The sequence below is a fragment of the Botryllus schlosseri genome, chromosome 12 (assembly GCF_051294905.1).
Source record: "Botryllus schlosseri isolate E-star chromosome 12, Bs_hap1, whole genome shotgun sequence".
Classification (NCBI taxonomy): Eukaryota; Metazoa; Chordata; class Ascidiacea; order Stolidobranchia; family Styelidae; genus Botryllus; species Botryllus schlosseri.
In genome coordinates, this window is record NC_137247.1 from 11,560,914 (window position 1) to 11,587,432 (window position 26,519).

Genomic DNA, 26,519 nt, shown 5'->3' on the forward strand with positions numbered 1-26,519 from the left:
ATCACGGCGCAGTTTCGTCTGCAGAAATCTGCGCTGTCGGACAGAAGGGAGGTGAACAATCGTGACGCGTCCGTTCAATTTCCAGTTGAAAGAACTCTGCGTGCCGTGATAAGAACCTTTATGACGAATCCTGGACATAAATATGGTACTACAGGTTATGTCACATAACTTGGAACTATATTTATCGACACTCACATACTGTTTCGCCCGATTACCATGCCACAGAGTTATTTGAACTTTGCCGTCTTATATGTGGCTCTATAGAATCAGTATCTCCAGTGAGTAGGCTACATAAGGGAATACCGGAAGAAATGAACTTCGGCATAAGTAATAGCGACGTTTCCAGAACAGGATTGCTATTATTGGCCATAATATCAGGTATTCTAAATTCTGATGCATGACGCGACTTCCCATGTGAAGACTATTCTAACATCGTTGATGTAGACAGCGAAGGAAATTTTGGCGACTGCCGAAAACACAAGGGGTGTTCAAAAATGACTTTTTTCAAATTGTATTGGCTAGTTGATAAAATTGTTAGGTTACCTAATTTAAGCTTACATACAAAATTTGGTTCTATTCCAGCCAGTCACCGCTTTGCTACAGGAGAAGAAAGTTTGTATTTATTATATGAAAATAAATAATATAAAATTTGAAAATTTTCTGTTCACCCCATGAAAGTGTTAGGCTGCCTATAGAAACGATCGTCACCAAATTTGGTTCAATTCCAACCAGTGGAAGCGGAGTTATTGCCGTCGAAAAATTTTGATTTCAATAAAATAGTATTTACGGTGAGCACAACTATAATAAATAAACTAAGAATCGGTCACCGTAAATACTATTTTATTCAAATCCAAATTTTTCGACGGCAATAACTCCGCTTCCACTGGTTGGAATTGAACCAAATTTGGTGAGCATCGTTTCTATAGACAGCCTAACACTTTCATGGGGTGAACAGAAAATTTTCAAATTTTTATATTATTTATTTTTATATAATAAATAGAAACTTTCTTATCCTGTAGCAAAGCGGTTACTGGCTGGAATTAAACCAAATTTTGTGTGTAGGCTTAAATTAGGTAACCTAACAATTTTATCAAGTAGCCAGTACGATTTGAGAAAAAAAAATCATTTTTGAAGAGCCCTGCACACCTATTTTAGTGCAATTCCAACCTATAGAAGCATTGCTATAAGAGAAAAAAGTTTCAAATTTATTTAACCCTATAGCAATGCCGCTATAGGTTGGAATTGAGCCAAAACTGGTGTGCAGCGCTTTTATGGGTAGCCTAACAATTTTATCAAGTAGCGAGTATAATCTAAAGAAAAAAGTCAATTTTGAACAGCCGCAACAGTTTCATATTGCCTATCTATATAACCTTATCATACGATTCATTTCACCTTTCCCCCTAAAATTAAGTTTAAAGATGTCCTACTCAAATACGATATTTTAGCAGTAATATTCCAGCACATAAATAAATATCCAAATTATCATCCATCAGCTATTTCTAGATCTTCTAGCCCCTGTCATCCATATATGAGTATCCGACGGAGACAAATATCTCAGGGATGATATATAGGTGTATAACATTGTGCCTTTTAGATTCGCTATAGGGCGGTAAGTAGGTTACTGACTTACATAACAAATTTAATATTATTTTTTGTATTATATATAGGCTGTTCAGTGTTCAGTTTTCCTGCAATAACTTGTTCGTAGATACAAATTGATTCTTAATGAACATAGACATACACATACACATTTTCTTTGATATGATTGTGCTATGGCTCGATAACGTTGGGCTTCCTTCGCATCTCTAACGTCCAAGTACTTCTTATGTTCTCTTCCACCTTCATTTCTTTCTCTATACCACGCGTTTCGCGGAGTCTTGTACATTTAAAATAATGTTATCATTGTCTTATGCCTAGCTACCGCTAAATTGTATTTGCATCGTATTTCGAATTGTTCCATAATACTGTGTGTTGTTTTTCTTTTCGTTCCTTATTTATTTATTTATTAGTTATCAACTGTGATAATTCTGTTGTCCTGGGTGGTTTGGCTCTGAAGACTCTCTCTCTCTCTCTCTCTCTCTCTCTCTCTCTCTGTGTTGCCATTCTGCTACATAGAATGTATACGCGAAAATTTAAATTCTGTAAGTGGGGTGGGGTGAAGATAGGTGAGTAATGGTGATGATGACAGCAAAATTTCGAGATTAATGTAATCTTTCTTAATACACGGAAATAAATATATGCATTTGCGAAAAAATAACAGAATCATATTTTGCAAAAGCTTATTCAAGTCGATCCACTCGTATCGGCTCTTCCCATTTACGTAATACGCGTTCTGAGTGTACGCAATATTATCAACATACATTGGAATATCAAAACTGGATAACGAATTTAATGACAGCACTTCAGCGTTTGTCTTCAGGATAAATCGTTCTCTTTCAGTCGGCAATGCTTCAGGAAGAAAGAAAAAGATCTTGGACCGATCGGGAGGGGACATCCAGATCCGCGGTAAATTGTCCAAACATGAACACCGATACCGCTACCCTGGTAAATATTGGGATTACGAGAAGATGGTCCACGTAGTCATCGACGTATATAATGTATCACGAGGAGACAGAATCGAACTGACCGGTGAGCTTCGTTCGATTTTGCCGTTATAAACTTTTGCGGAATCAGAGCGACTGTCGCTTCAAATACTGACGTTTTGAATTTTAAGTTGTGGTCGTCGGTAATAAGTAGGGCGATTTTTTTAACCTAAAAAACGGAAGATTTTGACCTAAAAAATCAAACTTTTGACATTTTTTGCTCTTAAAAAACATAATTTTGACCTAACATATGCAAATTAGGTGTTTTTCCACATCATGTTACAAGTGTACTACTTATCTTCATTTCCGGTTCGAACTATCTGTCCTTACGAAGTAGTTTGGCCAGAAAAAACTTTTTTGACTCAAAAACTGACAAATTTGGTACATGCAAAAACTTTATTTTAACCGAATCTGGCCCCATGAAGAATTCCAGTAGTTACATCACGTATTGCGGTAGAGATAATTAAAATTTGTTGTAGTACAACGAAAGATAATTTCCTGCATTCTCGGGTAGAAAGTGTCTGTCCTTACTAAGTAGCTTGCCCAGAATGGAGAAAGAACGGTTAATAGCAGCAGTTGTTGGCTGACAACACTGAATTTGTGCGTGCGTACAGCCGTACAGTAGTACACTGCTAGTGACACACCGTGTTGCTTCATTCTGATAATGGTGTCTGCATCACGATTTTTCGTCATGCGCTTCATGATATAAGAACCACGCAATGCCCACGCAGTCTTGCTTCAGTTAGGATATTGCGGTACGTTGAGCATAATACCAGGTCTACCTATTTGTTTCATTTCAATGTTTATGATTCACAATGAGCAGACAATGGGCCGTCTACAACGGTAGGCGTAAGGCTAAAAGCTGTAAAATGTCAAACGATAACTTCACCGACAGTGCAAAATCTACAATACAAACGAAATGCAGGTTGCAAAAAACTTTTGATTTTTTGACCTACCACTGCAATTTTGTCCTAATTTTGACTTTTTTGACATGTAAAAAAATCGCTCTATTAATAAGATATTGCCCCAATGGTTGGCAGCCTGTATTCTGAAATTGGAATGAAAAAATTTCACACCTCGTCACGTCTCACCTAATTTTATGGAATCAGCGAACAGGATATCATAAATATCATTTCTGTCAATGATTTTTCGTAACAGCGCCGGCTGACAAAATATCACTGATTATAATTATAATCGGGTGTCCTGTAATTTACTCCAGTCAAGACACACAAATGTACAAATGCGATGAACGTAACATGGTTTAATAGTCTAATTTCCACCGCGGCCTTCTGGTATTAGGCTTAATGCCCAACTTGACAATGTTCGATCATTCGGCTAATTTGTGTATAGGCCCGCAGGTTCCCAGCTCCTGGACTGCATTAGACAATGCCCGGTTGCGCGATATGATTTTCCGTTTTTGTTTATAAGGATTCCCCCATTCGACAAAAAAGAAGAATGTTGGTGAAATTTAGAGAATATTCCAGATGATAAAGTTGTTCATTCACAGGCGCCGGCGTCGTCAACTCCAGTTCGTGTTTCTATCTCACCCAATACGTCGACGCGGTTCAAAGACTTTACACCACCGCCTGTTCGATGGATAAAGAAACGGTCGGGCGTACGGGATGTCGTGCGATCCGGAACGTAGCTAAACTTTGGATCAACGTGAGCACTGCAGCCTCGTCCGTTAGGAAGAAGCTATTTCGCATACGTTACTCCTTGCGTGAATGCAACGCGTATAACGCAGGTGATGTCGCCTACTAGTAAATGAAGACACCTTTAAGACTTCAAAGCTCAGTCAAACCGTATGATCAAGTTCGACGCGAAGGCATCGTATCGACAATTCTAATACGATATTGTCCTGAAATAAGCCTACAGGCATATTGGAGTAGCCAGGATGTATGAAATTATTAGGGGAGTTGCTCAGTTTTATCAAAGCCATGACGTCGCGAATGTATTGTGGAAAATACATGTAGGATATTTAGAGGTGGCAAAGGCACGTTTCACCGCCCTGGATACTCCACTAGGTATAGGAGAACGTTGTTTACACCTGAAAGTGAGAATATAATTAACATAAGGTAAGTCTGTCAACTTGTGGAGTTTCTGTTGAAATTGTTCGTAAGATATACTTGATGGTATTGTTGTAAGAAATGTGAAAAAGATATTAATCCTTATATTTGTTGACTACTCATTTGCCTTTTTCGAGACAATATAGTCAGCCATTTCGGGAGTATTTAGCAACATTTACCAAAGCTGACTTTTACGCACCCACAAACGTCTCCTGTCCTTCACCTAGCCTACATCAATGTTTAGCTTATGCTATGATGGAGAACTCATTCAAAGCCGCAATATTGCTATGCAAGATTATTAACATAAGATGTATCTGAATACAGGCAACGCTGCCACTTCATCAATATCTTCCACGACCAAGTCCGAATCCAAGACAGGCTCGACGCCGGTGACACCTCGGGAATCTTCAACGTACAGTAAGGCAATCAATTTATTTATACAGATTCTTTATTCGCGTGAGCAATTGAGCATGTGCGTTGTAACCGAGATTGGGCGAGCAAAGCGATAGTTCGTGTGGGCTACACCCGCCTTTCTTTGTCAATACATCCGCAGCATATTTCGAATTTACATGGCATGATTCTCCGTTAATGACATCAAATGGCTAATTACGTAATGATGATGATTCAGGGCGCGGTTGTCAGGATTTCACTTGACAAAAATTTACACTGAAAAGGATTTCGTCTCCAAACCTGCGGAAGTAGAAGTGGAACGGGGATATATGATCGATATATACAGTGATGTAGAAACCTAAAACAAAACTAGTTGGGCTAGTTATGCAAAGAGAAAACCGACGTTTGAATAGTCGAATATAACGTAGGCTATAGCCTGCGTCGTTATGTACCGCCTTTGTACAAGTACATGTATCTGATTAATGATATATATACGTATATATAGCCTACATATACGTAGAGCTCTACACGTAATGTAGAATGTAGTTTATATAAATGCAATAACCCCGAAATTTCCCTGGTAGCACAAAACTGATTTGTGACAAGGCATGACGGTGACGGTGTGTGTTGTGAGTATTTTGCACTATTCTTGCAGCGACATCTTACGGTGAGAAGAAGACAGATCTCATCGTGAACCATCGGTTTTTGCTTCCGCCAGCAGAAATGGGTATGAAACCTACCTTGTAATAACCGTAATAAATCCACAAAGGTTTTAAATTGAAGATATTACAGCAATTCGTCTGGAGCTGGACGGTCTCTATCCTGGCACCATTTGAATCTCATCTTGAGTTGAAATAGGCCAGTGATTCATCTTTTCCTTTACTAACATGCGGAACACAGTCGCGTGATACCAAGTTCTTAATTGAAGACGAGCTCATAAATATTGGAGATAGAATTGACATTTCAGTGGACGGGGTTTCAATTTAGAGCCCTGATCTCCCCTGCGTACGCCACAGCACACCACGTACCACCACAGCCGTCACAATTCGACTACTGACCGGGCCTAACTACCCGCGACCACCATGACTGGCATATAACAAATCATATGAGTTGATTGTGTGTCTTGATCTCCACGGAACCCTCCGAGACTAGCTCGCGGAACACTACGGGTTCCATGGAACACCGGTCAAAAACTTCTGAAATAGGAGTTCACGTTCACATTTCCAGCGATGCATTGTCCGGGTTTCTCGATCACGGGTAGGCTATAAACTATAAAGGAATATCGGCTGGCTATCAAGCGTCCAGTCCGTCTTTGTGTTCTAATATATTATGATGCAGTTCTGCGCCGACATGACCAGATCTGCTTATCAAAATTCACTGAATCGTTTAAATTTCTCCATGCAGTCTTATTTCCACATTGTAGCGTATCCTTTGGTATTGCAAAATGATGAAACACATAAGTGGATGAGTAACTCGGACCTCGTGACCAAGAGTCGTGTATGCTAACGTAGCCTGACGTAGCAGAGCTGAAACGTTAAAAGTATGGAGATGGCAACACACTTTCATTATCGAGATGACATGACACGTTCGTGTCAACATAGTGTTCTATAGGACACTACGGTGTCAACGTCGCAACTTATGCAATGTAATGGCGCTGAGTCGGTCTGCTTACGCCTTGCCCATGTTTTTTTAAGCAATGACGTCACGAATATTCGAGGGTGACGTCATAGGGGGTTAACATTGACAATTGGAAATATGGGGTAAACATAGCCCCTTTGACGAAAAGGGCTTCCAATCCCCGTCATGTACGGACTAAAAACATCTTTTACAAGGACTACATCGACATGCAGCAATTTGTGCGGTCATCATCATCCAACATTCATTCTGTACCAACGATCTATAATCTATAACTACGTACTATAGCTGCTGAACCGACTATTTCGCGGGTTCCAATCTTCCCACATCGTGTACGTCTGCTATAGGGTGGTATTCGTCCGTAGGCACATACATCATGTTTTTTGGAAAGTATATTTTCACAATTATGGCATCATTATATATAACTTGAAAAAAAACATTTTTTCAAATGCCCTCTGTTTGAAACAATGATTAAAACATGTTTTAAACACAGTGTTTTAAACAACCATTTGCTTTAATTGCAACTCTAGTGGTTGTGTTCTCAGACGCTGGCGTGTATTTTTGCAGAGCGGACGACGGTCGACAACGTGACGCCGGTCGTGCATTGTCCAGACTGTGATTTGAAGTCTCTTCTGCTAGCTGCCGGCCTCTCTGTGGCTGGTGTAATACTCATCATAATTATGATCGTGCTAAAACGTTGCTGCAAGAGGTAAGTTTTGTATGCTTTGAAGTAGTTTCGTAATTGCTTTTCGTATATATGTACTATTGTGCGGAAATTTTTGGCGCTACTTCTCACCGGTTATTTCCTAGCGATATAGATCGGGGGTCGCCAACACGCGGCCGGCGAGGTCATATTTTGCGGCCCGCGCTCTGATTTGAGATTTCGGAAGAGTGATAAGTTAAGCATTTAGAAATGCTGAAAATTATTTCAGTTTCACAATATTGTTGTTGCTGTTGTTTAAAAATAAGCTATTCGCCTGAGCCCAACATCACTATTCCTCACTATCTAAAACGGCTTCGACGCTGCCAACAGCATGCTATCGAGGGAGAATCAGCCGATATGAATGGAGATATTGGCTTGACGTTCAGTGAACCAGACACTGCCAAGACCAAGACGCTTAGAAAACGGCTTAGGGCTTTCCCGAAAGATCAAGCTTTCGGAAGAGACAGCCTTTCAGCTAAAGCGTGTCTCGCCAGCCCCAATATTGATTCCTTATAGTGCTTGGTCGATGAAAAGCGTTGCCTGGTGTCGCGCGAAGCTTATAGTACAAAATAAAATGAAATTGATTATCATGATATTTCTTGTTGTATATGTAATACTTTTATCAAGTATTGCTTCTTCTGTGGTAACTATGACAGTCGCCAATGTCAGGGAGCACAGCGGTGTACTGGCGTAAAGTTTTAAAAACGTGGTTGCTAAACTGTATGGCACTTTTGTCTCAATATTGCATTCTTGCGGCCCGCGGCCACTATGAAATTTAAAAAGTGGCCCGCGGCTCGTTTCGAGTTGGCGACCCCTGATATAGACCAAACAGGCTCCGTTTAATAATCGCCAAAATTTCACGTTCGATTTCAGAAAACGCGTAGGGAAACAAAGTGTCTCGTGGTCTCAACGGGAAATAAGCGTCATGTCTATCGGAAGCCGAACTTCAGAGACATATTTCGCAGAGTCAGGAGGTCCAGACTCCAGCCAGTTGCCGGGAAGATATATATTCAGCCCGCCTTTGCAGCGACACGCATGCGAAACAACGCCGAAATTCACCACATTCAGCAGCGACGAAGACCTTTCGAACACTGCCGCTGTATCCTCACGAAGATACGAAAATTGGCCCGATCGCGTCCCACAGAAGTTCTCAGAGTCAAATATTTATGTTGATAGCAAGCAAGGCCTTGGTGAAGACCAGGCTTTGGCCTATGCCGTGGCGCCAGTACCTTCTGTCTCATCTGATCACAAAGCCGCCGGTTTCTCGGGATCGCTGGCTCTGCTATTAAACAGTCGGCCGTTAGGTGATTACATGCCACCAATGACTCCCGTATCAATCGAAGACGAGGATGACGATTCTCGTTATAATATGGAGCGTGGGGAATTACATCCCGACCTTCACCAAATGAGCGACAATGACTATTTCGTTGTGAATGACACGCAAAACCGCCACGCAGATGAAGAATTTTGTTCTCTTGCGATGTCTAGCGACAAGGTAGTTTCTATGACTAAGGAAAATAGTGGTCGACAAAAAGATCACACTTACGTGAACGTACTGCAGCGAATAGACGAAAATAGTGAAACGCAACCGTGGGACGCGTACGAGGAAATGGGAGGGTGTGGAAATCTATCTGCGCGAAAAGATAAAAGAAGCAGCTACGTTTCCATGGCAGAGATCAGAAATCAAATGAACATGGCCGGAATTACGCGGAAATAATGGTTTTTATCCTCAGAATAAACAATTCCAATGTGACAATACGTCTCGCTTCGGATGCAAAGTTACTGAAGCTACATTTCCTCAGTTTTTGTTTCTATCGCATCGACGTTACACAAGTCAAGTATGACTGTCTCAGATAATAACCAGAAAGCGCGTCTTTTAATATAGGCATTTGAAAAAGGCGTAGGACACTGAGCTCCATATTTCATAGCGGAAGAACATTGCATTTAACTTCGACAACTTATTGACACCAATATTTTAGATCATGTAATCGATTTTGTCGATCGTATATACGCCTACTTATTATCGACAACCACCTTGATATTGTGAATATATCATAGTCCCTGGGGGTCTGCAGACTAGTTTTAAAGGGTCCGCGAAAGGCAATTGTTGAAACTACAACTATAAATTATAAAACTAACTTCATTGTCCTAATGTGCCCACATTTTTCTCATTTCCAATGCTTCCCACTAGCCGCAATGACCACACGGACGATGCGAAGACATCCAACTCATCAACTCCTCAAATCCCAATGTTATAGTCTACTCAGAATTGAACCCTGGTTGTGCGCAATGTGCAGTTCAAAATATACCCCAGTCCCCAATGCATGCATTCAAAAGAATGTAGGGGTCTGGGCTAAAATAAAGTTAAGGACCCCTGGACTACATAGTAGATATTCACGGTAGTTACGCCTATGCACCAAAAACTCTGTTAGAACTACAGCTGATTTGGTCTGTTTTCAAGTAGTATTGCAAATTTTCTTTGAACGAATATAATCTGCCTGTCTGTCTGTGTGTATGTCGTGTGTAGGTCTACATCGCATAGAATGGGATAGGACAGAGGGATGCGTGATAATTTGTCATATATGTAACAATAAAAGCAATATCCTCCGGAAATAAACCCTCTATGCAACACGAGAGGATGGTGCTGTAGAGTCACGCATTCGGGGCAGCAAATTACGACTCAGTACCAAAGCGTCTAATTTAAAATCACAGTCGCAACTATGGGTCAATTTCGTGGTATCCAGTCTCGACGTCTTCGGAAGTGGAACCTACCTCGAATTTCTACTCTGGTTCCATCGTGACCACCATTACACAAAATCAGCGAATCGTTGGAAATAGTAGAGTGGTAACTTGCTGCGACTCATATCTATGCAGCTCGCCATTTACTTACAGACGTGGTCCAAGTAGTCAGCACTACTTCTCAAGTAGAATTACAAGTAATAGGCTACCGTGCCACTTAATACTACTCAATTACAAGTAGAATGGTTTGTTTATTGCAGTATAATGTTTGGGATAGTGATGGTATATCCTTGAGTTTGCCAAGTAGAAACGACATCTTCGCAATATGATTCTCATTGCAAAAAGTCTTTTGAGTATTGGATGGAACCCTCAGTTCGGTTTTATCAGTTCAACATAACACAAAAATTGCGATACAATGCAAAGAGTTGTCGAAACTAGTCTTTGAAATATTTTGTATTCGGCGCTGTTTATCATATTAACCGTGACGAGTCTCGGAAAACCTTTGGAAACCAAAAGGAATCACAAGCAAAATGTTCGTCGGGGAGCCCTGATGTAGGGAACTCCGGGCATGACCGAGATATTTTATAATGATACGAAGTATCTCGAGGTCACGTTGTCTTGTGATGCGACTATAATTATTCCCACGCGTTACTGGCGTTTACTATATCGTATGTCGAACACAAAATATCAGATAGCTCCAATACAAAGGCCATGTCGACCATAATTCAGTGAAATATGGTGTAAATATGGCGATAAGAAGGCGGACAGTTGGCCTACCATTAAGACAATTGTTTACACAAATCGTTCGATATGGGAGTAAAATCATATCAGACTGATGGTAAATTTCACTCAATTGCATTAGTAATAACAACATACTCGATGCCGACTACCGGTAATCTTCATTCACTAACGCTTGCGACTAATAAAAGCCACGCTAACCTAACTTGCATAGCTAGCCTACTTCGCTGAATATTTTATTTGATAAAATCATATCTTTTCTGTTGGTACAGCGCCACTATTTGCCGGTCTTTGAAGTCCGTTTTTCCGTACGCACTTATCACTGCAGTGATGTTTTAGAGCTGGACGCGAATGTGGGAAGGGTCAACAGCATGTCTAAACCGCGGCCTTAAAATAGAGTATGCTTAGCTAAAAGCCCGACAAACACATTTCTTACACAAACCATGACAAATCTTGGGTGTCCATGATTGCATGATTTTAAAGTAAACCCAATAACCTGATTAACGGTTCGGACACTTTGCCATATTCGAAATTTCTGATTTCTGAAATTTCTGAAAGTTCAACATGCCGTGTCGTTCTCCACATATTGTATTTTCTTTATCTCCACTACGAAACATCGCCTCCGTGTTATTTTAGGGATGTATGACGCTCTCGATGTTGGTGGCAATATACCTACGACTTCGTAAAAGGGAAGCCAATCTTATATTGACCGGTCCGTCCTTTTTAAGGCCAAACTCTTCATGTGGTTCTGGAGTAGAACTGCATCTAACTATATTCTTCGCAGAAGGGTCGTGTTAGGACATAGACTACGGTGGCAGCGTAGCATGTGAGATACGATGCAGAGTACAATTAGATGATAGGAATTGGTATTTTGTTATCAAGCCCGAGGTGGCCACGGCCCGTTTCATATGAACTGAACTTGATGCTTGTTGTTTGTTGTATTTCTTTCTGATTCGGAATATATTTCAATTTCCAAGTTTTGGCGAATTCAGTGATTCCAATTCTAATCTAATTTATATTTAATAAAAAATACTGCGTAGCTATAATTCTAATTCTAATCATATTTGAAAAAAATGGAAATTTTCTAATTGCCAACTTCGTTGTCAATGCTGTTCGTGTTTTGACGCGAAACACACAGCCTCGCGAAACGCAGTCGCCGATAGTATCAATTTCATAAGTTTTCCATAAGTTTCTCACCAGTCAATTTCAATTTCATAAGTTGCACTCACTTCATCGTATTACCCGACTATTTGAATAACGAGGAAGTCAATTTCTTACAGCTATCGTCAACACTAATGGGCTTCAAGGGATAATACCTTGTTTTCTCCCGATTTCCCCGTTATCTTAGTTTTAGTCCGAGCCTGGCATCGAAATTGCAACTTTAGACTTAGCTTTTTAACGAATGCGGGCAATAATACCAATCGAAAATAGGGCGTCGAAGATCATAACCGATTCAGGGTAGCATACGGGTAGGTGCAGCCAGAATGTAATTAGGATTCGCAAGGAAACCGCTAATAGTTTGCTTTACAATGATGCGTTACCGAATAATTATGAGGATACTTCAGGTATAGCCTCCTCTGTTTGTCATGCAAATGGAAAACTTCACCAACGTTAATTCTAAAGACTTACAGAAAAATAAGAAGTAGGCTACACTCTCGGTCGGCGGCGTATGAGGCGTATACATAAACCACAATTTTGATGTAGATGTAGTGATATTACTGATATGTATACTGACAGCTTCGATATAAGGCGCTGGGTCTGACTAATGCCCACGAATAGCGCGCTTGACATACCGCCAGACTTCTGCTGCGCTTATGCGTTGTGCTAGATGCAGTAAGTGACCAATTGAAAACATCACATCAACTCTTGATTTATTCACGGAAGATGAGACACTGTCGGATCGATCATATCTAATTACACTCTCGTTTGATGATTATTTCACAACGCTTTATCTGGGGCTACATTATTAAGTCGCTTGCTCCATCATCAGGATAAAACAATGCATGTAACTTATTGGTCAGAGCAGCCGAGTGTGACTGAGTGAGAATCATGCAGGCAACTATGTATGTATTCAACGAATAATGGGATATCATAAGGAAAATAGTCGTGCATATATTGTTCACGCTTCATACTTTGAATAATGCAAAGAATATTATACTTATTTCACCAAAGGATTAAGTGACCGTGCTCGATACGAATTGGAAAAGGGCATTAACCATATCCGACGACCATGATAATTTCATTATAGTATGATTTGATCTAGAAGCAGAACATTTAGTTGGTACTTGGTTCGTCAGGAGTAGAAATTGCGGTTAGGCCCGCTCCAAGCCGTTAGGGGGTGAAATACATTTGATCGGCAGAGTAGGCTACCAATATTATACTGTGTAGACAACAGGCAGCGACCGGCGACCGTGGAGAATCATGCTTTCGAAGCTAGGTATTGACGTATATCTACAAATCGCTACCTAGTTTCAACCTAAACTTCAAAACAGCATGCTAGCAGATAGTATCGAAACCGCCTTATTATAGGGCCTTGATGTAAACCCAGTTGAGCGCACCATTTCCATTTCTCGCCAGCCACCCATGAAAAAACGTTGTTTGCTTCGGTATACCGTCGAGTTAGCGGCCATGCGAATCGTATGTTTCAACTTCTCGGGCATATCTAGCAATGGTGCTTCACCGCATACGGTCAAGCTATGGCCCTGCCTTATGATCTGTCCAACTGGCCTATTATTATCTGGTAAGATAGCATTTTGGCGATTTGCCGTAGGTGGCGCTCAGTAAAAGACTGAGTGTTCATGCGAACAATTTTATTAGCGCTATCCAAGTCAGGGGATCGACACCGTATAAGACGCCGCTAGCGGGATTTCTATGGTGCTGAACTTAAGCTGCTTCTCCGATACGCGTCCAATTTCGGAAAATTCAATTTACCCGTCGAGTCGGTGTTGCTTTGGGGCTGCGAGGAGCACCTTCGCAACGACGATTTCGTGGAGCGCCAGTGGTGCGGGTATTTCGACATGTGACGCATGTGCCGTTGCTGCCGTTGCCAATCGTCTTCCCACTCCGCGTGCCTGTAGTGAGGCTCTTTCGTCGAGAGACGCTTCAAAATGGCTTGGTTTTCATGGGTAACACGCAGCAGCTCTCTCTGCCGCCTGGTTGTGTTCAAGCTTTTCGGCTGGTACTCGTTCTCCATGTCTACGCGGCCTTGCGTTCTCATCGTGTAGCTGATTTTCTCCATCAGTATACGGTTGTCTCTTTCTATGCTAGCTAGTCTTTCTTCCTCTACTTTAAGCTTCTTCAACTTTAGGTACAAGTGCATAAAAGTAGACGGCGGCCTGTTGTCAATCACTGGCTTCGCGAACATCACGTTCTGCCTGTGTTTGTCAAACAGCTTCTGGTCCCATTTTCGTTTTAACCATTTGTTATTCGCCGGGGTAACGGGCTGATAATACCTATGCATCTTCCTGAACTTTATCGCAATACGGGGATTGTTTTTCAAATTTCCACAATACTTACAAAATAAGATGATACTGGCATTATTACGTCACACCAGATTGATTTAACAATGATTCAATGAAGACGTTAGTAATGGCAAATTCTCGATTTCTCTTTCGCTGGTCACATTGTTAGTGGTTGTTGTGTGCGAATTTTCAATTTATACCACGCTTGAAGTTTTTGTCGGGAAGAAGCAAAAAATACATCACCATTAAACGTGCTACACTTTCAGGATGTTTTATTGTTTACTTATACACTGATTCAATTACCTCTTTGTTGAATGAATCTGCGGGTGAAAAATGCATATCTATACGTATGGAGTAACTCTACTGCGGGATTTCCCAAAGCATAGCCCATTTAATCCCCTTCCGTTCCAGTTAATGATTTAGGATTACTAGCAGCGTTACAATAGACTCACGTTGGAATTTTCAACGGTATACTGTCACGAATCATAGCGATAGGTAAAAGTACAACATTGATATCACCAATTGTGCTAAATCCGCTCATCGCGTAACTGAACACTAGGGCTGGGCACAATGATTCGAGTACTCGAATCTGAATCGAGTATTAATTTCCATGATTCGAGTCGAGTAGGAAAATATGATTTTTTCGAGTACTGAAATTATGCGCTTCTCGCAGCTGAAAGTTAAAGTACCAACGAGAATTATAGTTTTCATACTATTCTTCACCGAGGAAGCCTTGAAACCTTGATTGGCCGTGTCGCAGCATACGAGACATAGTACAAAGCTACGAACGTTACTGGAAAAGCATATTTTCGAAGTCGTGATCATCCCTCAACATTGTCAAGAAGTGCAATAAAATCGGTATGGTCGAAAAAAATACCAAAGTATCTTTATTGTGACGGATAACAGGCATTTTATCCTTTGTGGTGGCATAAAAGGTACATATTTTAGCTTTAATATACTACATTCTGTTATGACGTCATAATGAGTGATACTCGAATACTCGACTCGACTCGAAGCAGAATGCGTGATTCAGAATCGAATCACTCAGGTACTCGATTTTGCCCAGCCCTACTGAACACAGGCTTGCATCGTACGCATCTCAGCAACTTACTTTGAATATATATTATTTGAATTTCTTATGGATGACGTTTGACCACCCTCACGATTCTAGAATTAATTATTGCTCAAAAATAGAATTAGCCCGTGTTTGAGACTTGGGAGCGATATGATGAGCGATGAACATTGTATCGAGGCAAGGAAGACGATGTATTCGATGATGTTACGAGACGAGCATAAAATATTCATAAAACAATTCAACGCCGAGTGTCAAACCGCCTTGAAAGCCGTGATTTCATTTCCAATACTTACGACTTCATTCTATTGCGAGATAAGTTGGCCGTTGGGAGCAATGCTTGCTGTTTGTAGTAGACTACACGTCTTTGAAATGAAATAAAATGTCAGATTTAAGGGGAGAAAAGCACCGCGATGTTGTTTATGTTGCACTTCGTCACAACGACGAAGGCAGAGAATGTACTCACAGCAACTCCAGCGGTACGCAGAATATACGTCATGTTGTTAACGATGTCATGATTTGTGAAAAAGAACATGCCCATGTCTACTTCTACTATGTCTACTCGTTCATGTCTGCATGTCATGCACAAATTGCAAAATCCACATGTAAAGCAACATTCAAAGTCGGTTAATGCAGTGTAAAACATGTCACATGCTTGTAGTTGTATCAGTTCATGACCCGTACACACAATATTACCGAATTGGAGAAATTAAGTAGGACGCCCGAACGATACATGCCGTGCTCAACAATGCTGGCCATGACCATTTAATAAAATTGGAGTTGTACGTACAAGGTACAACCTCTTCCTTATTGGATTGAAAGTACCTGCTCCGTTTATAGCGTAGCCTACACCAGCAGCGATGGAGATATGTTATTCGTATTTGCTTGATTAAATATTCAAATAACTGACACGCACATATACACCTGTCCTATTGTCGCTGCTATATAATGTGGCAACAAAGTTATGTACGCAGATTCGTGTTGCTCATTTACGCCTCGTTCATCTGTATAGGTATGGTATGTTTGAAGGGGGGAAACACTAATATACTATTTAAAAATCGAAAACATCACAGTTGATAGCCCGGATTCCAGGTCAGCAATTGTTTACAAATAACTGTGTGATTATGCAATGTGCTCGCGAGAATATTTCCGTATCTTCTTCATCGCGTCACGTGAACCCATTATAGAACTTCGGCTACTTCGAAAATTTGATAAGCATTTCGCGAGTTACAGATGTGGTTAGACCCATAGCACACACTTATCAGTCACCACTAGGGTTGGGAAAATCAATTTGAGTACAATACGATGATTTCAGTCGAGTACAGTGAGAAGCGATTTTTTCGAGCACTGAAATGCTACGCTTGTCTCTATGTGTAATATACTGTCAACGAATATTACAGTTTTGACACTTTCTTGCCACTTTGAAGTGTTGTATACCTGGCATTATTTTTATTATGGTTGCCTACCTAAAAGATACATATTTCAACTGTCCAAATCATCCAATGTTATGGCGTCATAAGGACCAATGAGTGATACACGAATACACGAATCGACTCGGAGACCAATACTGTACTCCATTTAAAATGGTATCACCCAGCTGACCCAGGTAATCGATTCTGCCCATTCCGAGTCATCACAAATGAAAACCTGTAAATTGGTAAATTCAGTAAATTTCATATTCCTGTTTTGTAATGCGTAAAACAACGTTAGGTATATGAACCCGGTAACCTGCGAAGTTCATGTTGTTTACAGCGCTAGTTTGCGACACTTCGAAGCTGCCTGACAGACATGTCATAGATGTAAATATTATCATTTTCATACACATATCGACCTCAAACGAATTCACGCTATACAGTAGCACATGTTTTAGCGGTATTTCCGGCACGCGCGCTTGACACTCCTCTATACATTTGCTTTAAATCCATAGTGCCTTTGTCTCACCCCATTCTCTTTATATAGCGCTCAACGTGACTTGATAAGTTAAAATTCGGCTGTTGTATGAATTTCAAGACTGCATGATCGGTGCGAACAATTGCGATGTAACTTGGTGAAATTTCAATACATGACAGAGATATCTGAAGTGTGCCGTAAATCCTACGTTAATATACAGAGCTGGTTCTTTTCTATTATACTCATAAAGATACAGATTCAGGAGTAGTAGGCATCTGCATACTCTGCAGTATAAATGGCAGCCATACGACAGGCTAGGCTTCATTCGAATATCATTTTAGAGTCTGGTATAACATTTTCAATGTTCTGTATAGCACTCTCTATAAACCGCTACTTACACTCCATAGATCATATACACAGGTATCAAGTGCGACCAGTAATCATCTGAATATATAATCTACATATGAGAGGATGAGACGGAACATCCCGCACGTTACCGCGATATTTGTGTGTATATGTGTGAGCATAGCGCTGAAAGATGTCGGTAAGCAACAACTGTACGATTTGCATGCCACATTTTTCTGCTAACAGACTTCTTTATTAGACGCAGACGGACGAGAAGATACTCTTGCCAGAGAATGCATGCAGCAGGCGAAGGAAAACGTTAATAGAGCGATTCGTAGAACGGAGATTCGATACACGAAAGATGTAAGATTGTGGTGAAATCATGATTCGTGTTAGATTTATCAATATATTTATGCAATCTGTCAGCATGTACTGCTAATGGAATATATGACGTTTTAAGGTACAGTGTTCCCCGCTTCTCTTTTCATTTCATACTATTGACAAACCTACCTTCGATAATATCTTGAGCTAACTTGTGATATTGCTGTATAAGTACTTTTGACTCTGTATAATATATGCTACTTAAACACATGAAGTTGAACAATACCTCAGCTGATACATTAAGTCCTATACATAAATTTTGGATCTCGGTGATATTTCGAAGCAGTGTGTTAGTCCTATAACATCATTCGGATGGATGACATTTGGATTAGAACAAGGTTTTGAAATCTGTATTACATCAGGGTCATATAAATAACTTGATGCAAACTCTGCGTGGCTGCACAACGAACGGAATTAACATCGTCTTGGCAGGTAGAGCACATCAGCACCTCCTTGACGCTGATTAGATTTCTACATCGAATATATTTAGATCAGTTCCGGGGTGTTGAAATGCGCAGTGAACATTCACAAAATCACAGTAATGTCGAGAACTAAATAGCAGCTTTGATTTCGTTTTCCGCCGAAAGCAGCACGTCGCAAGAGACCTCGCGATTCAGAGCCTGCAAGCACAGGATGTCAATGTCATCACCTGTGAAAATCAATCAAGATTCATTGTTTCACAATTTAGTCAAGACATATTTTCCGCTATTTGTCGGCTTATGGAACTTATTGTTGACACATACATACCGAATTTCACATTCTAGCCTAAATGTTAAGGTATCAATATATATCCACATTAGACGCATGTACTTTAAGCCTTCATTTAAATTTATTGGGGGGTCCGAGACCAGCAGTACGGTTATTTAGGGAGCGAGAGCGAACATATTACAAGCGATTGTTCCATGTTTGTATTTCAGGATATATGGTCGAGTCCGATGGACCTTTTGCAATATTTTAAGCGGCCACCGACGGAAGAAACTATGATCATGGCCAGAGCCGGAGACATATTTGAAACAGCCGTGAGCACTTTTCACAAAAAGTTAAATCACAAACGGTATGGGAATTTTATGAAATAATCGTACGCCTTGGACTATTCCCATACCTATCGAATGTTGTATATGTTCTTTTTTTTTTACTTATTGCAATATCGCATACGGGTATCGTGCCAGAGCTAGGTGATTATGACGTGTTTACTGTTTATCTTGTTCGGTCACAATGTATTGCGATGTAAATGCGGGGGTAAGTGTACTTGACCGTTGGGATAATTTTATTTTTCTCGGCAATTTTAACAGGCCGATTTCTCATTTTTTTCTCATTTATTGATGACACAAATGTAAACTTGATTAGATCCCGCACTGACTGCTTGTGTTACAGCGGTGGCATTTGGTGGATTTGATACAATTACGTGGGCTCGATTTTCGCCATTTCTATGCCTAATATAATCTATATTACGAATTTAGCGTGGAACATACACTGTTAGAAAAATCCGTAAATTTACACCTTTTTGAGCAGTAAACGAGTTTACATACGTGGTCGTAACGAAATTTACTGTTATTTAAGCCGTAGTCAATTACGGACACGAGATCGTAATTCGATTCACCGAATCAATCTGTAAATTTACACCTTTTGAGCAGTAACGAGTTTACATGCATGGTCGTAATGAAATTTACTGTTATTTCCGCCGTATTCATTTACGGACATGAGATCGTAATTCGATTCACCGAATCAATCCGTAAATTATTTCATTTGTTACACGTATGGGTGGGCATTTCCTGTGGCCAAGAAAGAAAGATTTTGATAAAATTGTAATTCCATATACAATATGGTTACATAAACGCGTAGAGTATTACGATTTTGCTAGTACGATTTTAGCACGTCGTTGCTGACAATCAGCATTTTGAAAATATGCATTTATAGGTATAGGAATTCAATATCGCAACAATCAATAGGTTCATGTTGACATAATTTCAGTAGGCCAGCCGTTCTAACACCAAGTAGGCTTAAGAATAGATTGTATGGTGATACATCGACTTTAAGGGTTATAGTCATCTTTATATTTAATAACAGGAGCTAATCAGGCGCAAAGTCACTCAACTCGCAATTGTCATAGTTGAGTGACTTTCATCAGGCGGGAAGCCAGCGATAGTTCTTTTGTTCGATTTTCGATATCCCAGGGGATTAGCGAGGAAGATTGAGGTTAAGAATTACCAGACGGGATACAGCGGTTGTTCTCGGCAAACAGTTGCGGGTGTGACAGAAGGGTTTCTTTCATAGAATAAGGAAGATCAGTATATGCTTGCACATTATTCCAAGCATACTGGTAGGGTTGATGGAAAGGAACACATCATTCGCATGATGGACAGTAGCTATGGTGCCTCATCCAAACGTAAGTATAGCTATCCTTATATTTTGATATAGATAATGCTATGTCACTACATGACTCCCCAGACTCGGTCGTTATTATATTGCCTGTCGCAGACAAAAGCTCAAAATTCGTTTTATTTCAATATTGAGTTGTGAATGTTTGCAGACAGCTATCTTACTGTTATCTTTTATAAAAGGAACCCGTTCTCTCTTCAGGGCGTTGAAAAAGGTGAAGTCAGTGAGGGTTGTCACCACAATGGAAAGAATTTCGACAATATGCAAAATGCTTCAATCGCAATCATACACGGCTTCTATTGGCATGCTCTAGTTACTATGTTCATACTTTGATGAGCCAATCTCGCAAATATTCAGGCGAATGGTAAGCAAAAAGCCTTCTTTTATTCATAGTTGTTAGTTTATAATTCTCGTTAATAAATTACCTTTCACTTTTCAGTGGAGAGACGCGTATAGTTTCAGTACACGAAAAAATGTCTCTTACTCAACTCAAATAATTACAATAATAATTGATTCAGATTCGAGTAGTCGAATCATTGCAGTCATTTGTTGCCATTTACCATTATTTGATAGATGACTCCAACAATCAAACAAGTCCAAATGATGTCAATGAAGGTGTGTCTTAATAATCCAATCCATATCTGTTTTCAGGAAAGTGTTAAAGGAGACTTTGTGGAGGAGGCTCCAAATCATCCGTTCTTGGTCGCAATCGGTAAGTTATTGTTTAGATTGCAATGCAATAGTTTTGGAAGTGACATTTTATGCTTATGATTACACCAATTCATGTCAGCATGCGCTATATAATTTTAGGAATTAGCGTGGAAAGTTAGCGGGAATGTATCTAATAAAAATCACAATTTGGAGGTGATTCGAGTCGATTCAAGTCAAGTCGCGAGTCAAGTCACATTACCAATTAATACTAACTAATATGACACAATTCAAGTCGGCGCCAATAGTTGAGGAGTATATAAACGATAGTCGAATTCATTTTCAATAAAACAATATGTTTGGTTAATGGCCAAGGTACGAACAGAGACAGATATTTTGCTAATAAATTAATTTACTACTTGTTTACCACAAAGTAAACTGTAAACTTCGAACACTTCGTTTGTGGTCAATTTATTTGCGAGAGAACAATGGCGGCTCTGTAAAACACACCATAATGAAATGATTGGTAGCTGTCACTGGTTACACCAGCGTTGCGCGAACAATCCGGACATATGCAAGATTCATTTATTTTCATCGACACCGATAACTTTATCACTTGGAATTGACTCCTGAATTTTGATCCGAGTCACGAGTCAATCCACATTCCTGATACGTCAAGTCAAGTCGTTTTAACAAATTGACTCGAGTCAAGTCAAGTTTTACAAAAAGATGACTCGAATCAAGTCTTGACTGGAGTCATCCCAACACTGGTTTACCACAACCACCTCTAAATTGATATGATTTATTAAGATGCTAATCTGACTACAATACCCGTGCATTTTTTGGCTCGACCGTCCACTGTACAGACAAGTTTCTGATAACCGCCGAAAAATCGACGGAATCCTTCTACTCTGCAGTTGCTTATTTCTTCGCCTGCTTCTATGTCTTCAATATGGAGTACCCAGAAGAAGCAACAGCTGCATTGGAGTTCGTGCAAAGGTGAGCTATGAGTGAGAGTGAGACCACAATTGAAACAGATTATACTAAATTTAATTGATACTAATTATGCACCTGGACTCCCCGAAACACGTTCTGATCTCGACTATGCCTACCTTTATATGCTTCTATCTTTAATTCTTGTCCCAAGCAGTCTCTGATGCTACTTGAGTAGAAGTAATCAATTACATAATTGATGCATCCCATAACCACTAGAGTACTTGTGTAGAAGTGCTTCACAGTTTCCAAATCACGGGCCCGTGAGAGTGACCCACGGTGTAATTTTCTAAATTAGCCAACCCTGGTCTACGTAAATCAGGGATGACCAAACCGTGGCCCGCGAGAAGGTTTAGAGGGGCCCGCTAAGTAATTCTTGAAGTTAGTTATAATTTCAAAAAATTAATTACCCAGGTGATGTATTGTGAACTTGCGAGGCCAAACAAAAAATTGATCAGCCTGGTTGCGAAATGCAGGATCTTGATGACTAAAATATGAATATAACCCAGTCCTTGCCAAGCCAAATGAGCCTAGCTCAGGGCCGGCCAACCCGTGGCCCGCGAGAAGGTTTTGAGTGGCCCGCGAGGTAATTTCCGAAATTTCTAATATCATCAAAAATGGATTGCACAGATTTTGAGCTTGCAAGGCCAACCAAAAATTTGATTAGTCTGGCCGCAATACTTGAGATGTGATGACTAAAATATCAGTTCCAACGCATTGACAGATCCATCAGCCATTCACATATTGATACATCTTCTTACACTACAATAAAGCAGAATAATTTGCGATAGACTTATCAAAGGGAAAAATTTTCTACAAGCTTAGCGCAAAATGTTGTCACTCGATTTCTTGTTTTTAATATTGTTGCCCTTTTGTGAAAATGGAAGAACACCTAATGTATCAGATTGAGTCTAACTATATTCGCGATTACAAGACAAAGTGTCGTTCAACATATGCGACCTTGTGTTTGCGCTCGCAGTAAGACCGTCCACCGTGAAACCTAGGCACGAAATGATTGACGCATGTTGGTCACAGCTTTCGTTATCGATATGTCCATGCGCCGAATAGCCCAGTCCTCGCAAACTTAGCCCAGCGAAATACAGCAGGCCCGCAATATAGTTAGGTGACAATATTATTGACCTATGAACTTCAGAAATTCTTCGCGCGGATTGTGGCCCGCGTATAATTTCGTCAATCGAATGTGGCCCTTTGGCCGAAAAGGTTGGCCAGCCCTGGCTAGCTCTATACAGAGGCGACCCACAATATTTCAAGTGCCATCATTATTGACCGAATTCATTCATTAACTTTGAATAATTTTTGCGCTTGGCGCGGCTATGTATTCTGGATTTTAATAACATAATTGTTATCGATTTTGATGAGCTGTAATATAAGTCTCGTTTTTGCCGTTACCCAATCCGGTTCGCTCTTAATTGGACGACTACTAAAAGGTTATCAATATTGAAGTGGCCTGCGCAATGGTTTGAAAATCTTATGCGGCCCTTCGGCTGAAAAGGTTGGCCACCCCTGACATTAATTGTACTAGAATACACTATTACTATCAGCTGGCAATCGTTTTGATTCTTTGTGCCTGTTAGTAATATCTAGCCTATTTCATTTATAGGTACTTTGCTGGGATCGCAGAGCAGGGCTCAAAGACATCTAAAAGAAGAAAAACTGACGTTCACCCTAAAGTGATAAAGTTTGCAAAGTTGCTGAAAAAAGCTCCATGAATACATCAATAAATGCTTCGACGCTACATCATTAATTGATGATTAGTGTGTTGGTTTATGACCCGGTCTAGGAGTCGAGGAAATTGTATGTGGATTTACCAGCAAATCGGGCATACTATTACTGTGATTGTGTCGTGATTCCGAAGTGCGCCAAAGAGTCGTATTTAGCTTTACAAATTAGCAGTAAATTTACTAGCAAACAGTATTAATCCTACTGTTATTAGCCGTAATTTCATTGACTGTCTAGAAGCAGTTTTTAGTTTTACAATAGGGAGTAAATTTACTGACAAACCAGTAATAAATCTTACTGGAATCAGTATTTAGTTTTACATTTAGTCAGTAAATTTACTAGCAAACCAGTAATAAATCTTACTGCTATAACACCGTAATTTAATTGACTTTCTGGAAGCAGTAATTACATTTACAAATGGCAGTAAAACTGCTGCCTGCTATTTGAGCAGTAAATTTACTGGTATTTTTTTAACAGTGTATTTCTGAATTTTATGGTCTGAAAAATGGCATTCATCAACAACTTTCACGAGTAAGATCAGACTGTTATGTTTATATCGGGGATATAACCCCACGATTATTACGGATATTATTACACTCAAGTTTTATTATGCTATAGCTATATCGATGGTGATTTTTTTTTTTCAAAATGGCGTCTTCATTCCCAGGTTCAAGCGCAGGGTGAACGTAACAGACGTTCTTTCGTCAGACACCTTGCAAGAACTGTCGAAGTTTGCTGGCTGCAGAGGTAGTCGTAAACCGAAAACATGTTCAAATTTTTGTCATGACAGAAAGTACAGGTATGTGCAGAATTAGCAGGAACCCGAATTCGTACCAGATCGCTCACAATTCGAATTTATTCGAAATTCGATCACCGAAATCTAATCCAGTGTCGCAAATGTCAATGGCAAATCAGGGAGAACTTTTCAAATTCATCCTAATCCTAACTCATGATGATACCCGATTATCAATCGGTGACATTATAATGACGGAAGGAAGCAGAATTGTATCCAGGCCAGTAAAGTAACACTATTGGCTCCCTACAGTCCCTAGTCACTACACGTGTTATTACATATTGTGGTGAGGTGAATAGAAAATTTTCAAATTTTTTATTAATTATTTTTAAATAATAAATAGAAACTTTCTTCTGCTGTAGCAAAGCGGTTACTGGCTGGAATTGAACCAAATTTTGTGTGTAGGCTTAGATTAGGTAACCTAACAATTTTATCAAGTAGCCAGTACGATTTGAGAAAAAAATAGTCATTTTTGAAGAGCCATAATGAGCATTGAGCATTACGAGCAATCTATACGGCAAATATCACACTTTGGGCAACGGAGTCTTCATCGTACTATGAGAAATACACTTTAAGCGTTTTACGAAGCCGTATACCCTTTTACAGAACTATATCAGGCGAATGCAACAACCTACAAAATCAGTACTGGGGCTCCGCGAACAACAAGCTGAGGCGTTGGCTTCCGTCACAATACGAAAACGATTTCACGGAGCCGATGGGGTGGAATTCAGAACAACTTCGCAACGGTTTCAGGCTTCCGATGGTCCGGAAACTATCGAATGAAATCATCCATACCAGCAACGACAATATCACAGGTGGGCATGGGCATGTGTCATACCCAACGAGATGGATTTGGATAATATTGCGAAAGTAGCTATAGCAAATTCCCCATTCATCTAAAGGCGTAGTTGCTTTCGTTTTGTTAGGGTGATATTTTACAATCAAGTTCGTCATGAATGAGACCTTTCAATCCGAATATTTACTTACGAGCCTAGCCTTAAAAGGCATTCCCTCCAAATTCTGAGTAATACGGTTTCCAACACAGGCTATACGATACGCTGATATCATACACAGACTAGTCTTCTAGCTTGAGTGATCACCAAAGCTGCGTAATAAACATGTACTCAGTTTTAAGAAAAAAACATATTTGTGAAACAATTTTCGGGTCGGATTGAGAAGGTATACTCACGAAACCTGATCCTGCAAACACTGGTAAAAATGATTCAAGGGAAATTGAAGAAGTTTCGATTTTGCTGTGATTTGGAATGAGTATTTTAACAACCGCGAGTAATTCTCGCGGGCCTGTAAAAAGTGGACTAACGCAACACACGCGGCCCCCATACCAGGTTTTGGACCAACCTTTCATGAGCAATATTCGATTGCACCCTTTCGTACCGCCTGGAAGATATGGAGACATAATGTTTCATTTCAGATGATGATCTGTACTCTCACATGATCGTCGTATGGGGCCAATACATCGACCACGACTTTGATTTCACGCCGCAGAGTCTCAGCACTTCGACATTTCAAGGCCTGACCAACTGCAAAGAAACTTGCGCGAACTCTCCGCCCTGCTTTCCTATAATGGTAATCGACAGCATGATAACATCTGTGACTGATGAATTTTTACCTGGAGGCTCGAAATATAAAAATATCAACTGCGAAATAATATTAATAAGTAAAATTGATTTAACTTTAGAATAGGCAAGGCTATGTTCTGTACGTCAGGGGGGCCTGATCTTGTCCATTGTCCGTATTATACGCAACTTGTAGAATAGGATGTCTATCTAATACTATAGCCTACTTACAACAGTCGCTATAGGTTGATATTGGCATGATTCGTCGACCGAACTTGGCTTTACATAGCGGCAGTTTGTGTTGTTTGCAGTATACTTCGATTGAATTTGAAAGGCAATATCATCTTGGTCGCAAGTATGTAGCGTATTCCTGTTAGCAGAGGCCTA

At 40.1% G+C, this 26,519-nt stretch overlaps 3 protein-coding genes and 1 pseudogene across 3 annotated transcripts in view; 3 read left to right on the forward strand and 1 right to left on the reverse strand.

Annotated features, from left to right (window-relative positions):
- LOC145451907 (uncharacterized) lies at window positions 1-9,883 on the forward strand. The gene is made up of 7 exons (XM_080330131.1): window positions 1-378; window positions 2,440-2,628; window positions 4,090-4,326; window positions 4,973-5,065; window positions 5,694-5,765; window positions 7,241-7,382; window positions 8,250-9,883. The coding sequence occupies exons 1-7, from the start codon at window positions 312-314 to the stop codon at window positions 9,091-9,093; spliced, it is 1,644 nt and encodes a 547-aa protein (XP_080186257.1). The 5' UTR covers window positions 1-311; the 3' UTR covers window positions 9,094-9,883.
- Window positions 9,884-13,648: 3,765 nt separating this feature from the next.
- LOC145451913 (sperm axonemal maintenance protein CFAP97D1 pseudogene) lies at window positions 13,649-14,356 on the reverse strand (annotated as a pseudogene).
- Window positions 14,357-17,619: 3,263 nt separating this feature from the next.
- The window catches only part of LOC145451895 (thyroid peroxidase-like), a 30,842-nt gene continuing 21,942 nt past the window's right edge, over window positions 17,620-26,519 (forward strand). Inside the window, exons 1-6 of the mRNA XM_080330116.1 lie at window positions 17,620-17,820; window positions 17,881-17,984; window positions 18,920-19,056; window positions 24,430-24,561; window positions 25,162-25,370; window positions 25,988-26,142. Of these exons, the coding sequence (XP_080186242.1) occupies window positions 17,748-17,820; window positions 17,881-17,984; window positions 18,920-19,056; window positions 24,430-24,561; window positions 25,162-25,370; window positions 25,988-26,142 (810 nt within the window). The 5' untranslated portion in view covers window positions 17,620-17,747. The remainder of the gene's footprint in view (window positions 17,821-17,880; window positions 17,985-18,919; window positions 19,057-24,429; window positions 24,562-25,161; window positions 25,371-25,987; window positions 26,143-26,519) is intronic.
- On the forward strand, window positions 21,862-23,766 carry LOC145452676 (uncharacterized; the record flags this gene model as incomplete). The annotated part of the gene is made up of 2 exons (XM_080330846.1): window positions 21,862-22,028; window positions 23,644-23,766. Coding segments are annotated over 2 exons (276 nt in total), but the record flags the coding sequence as incomplete, so codon positions are not given.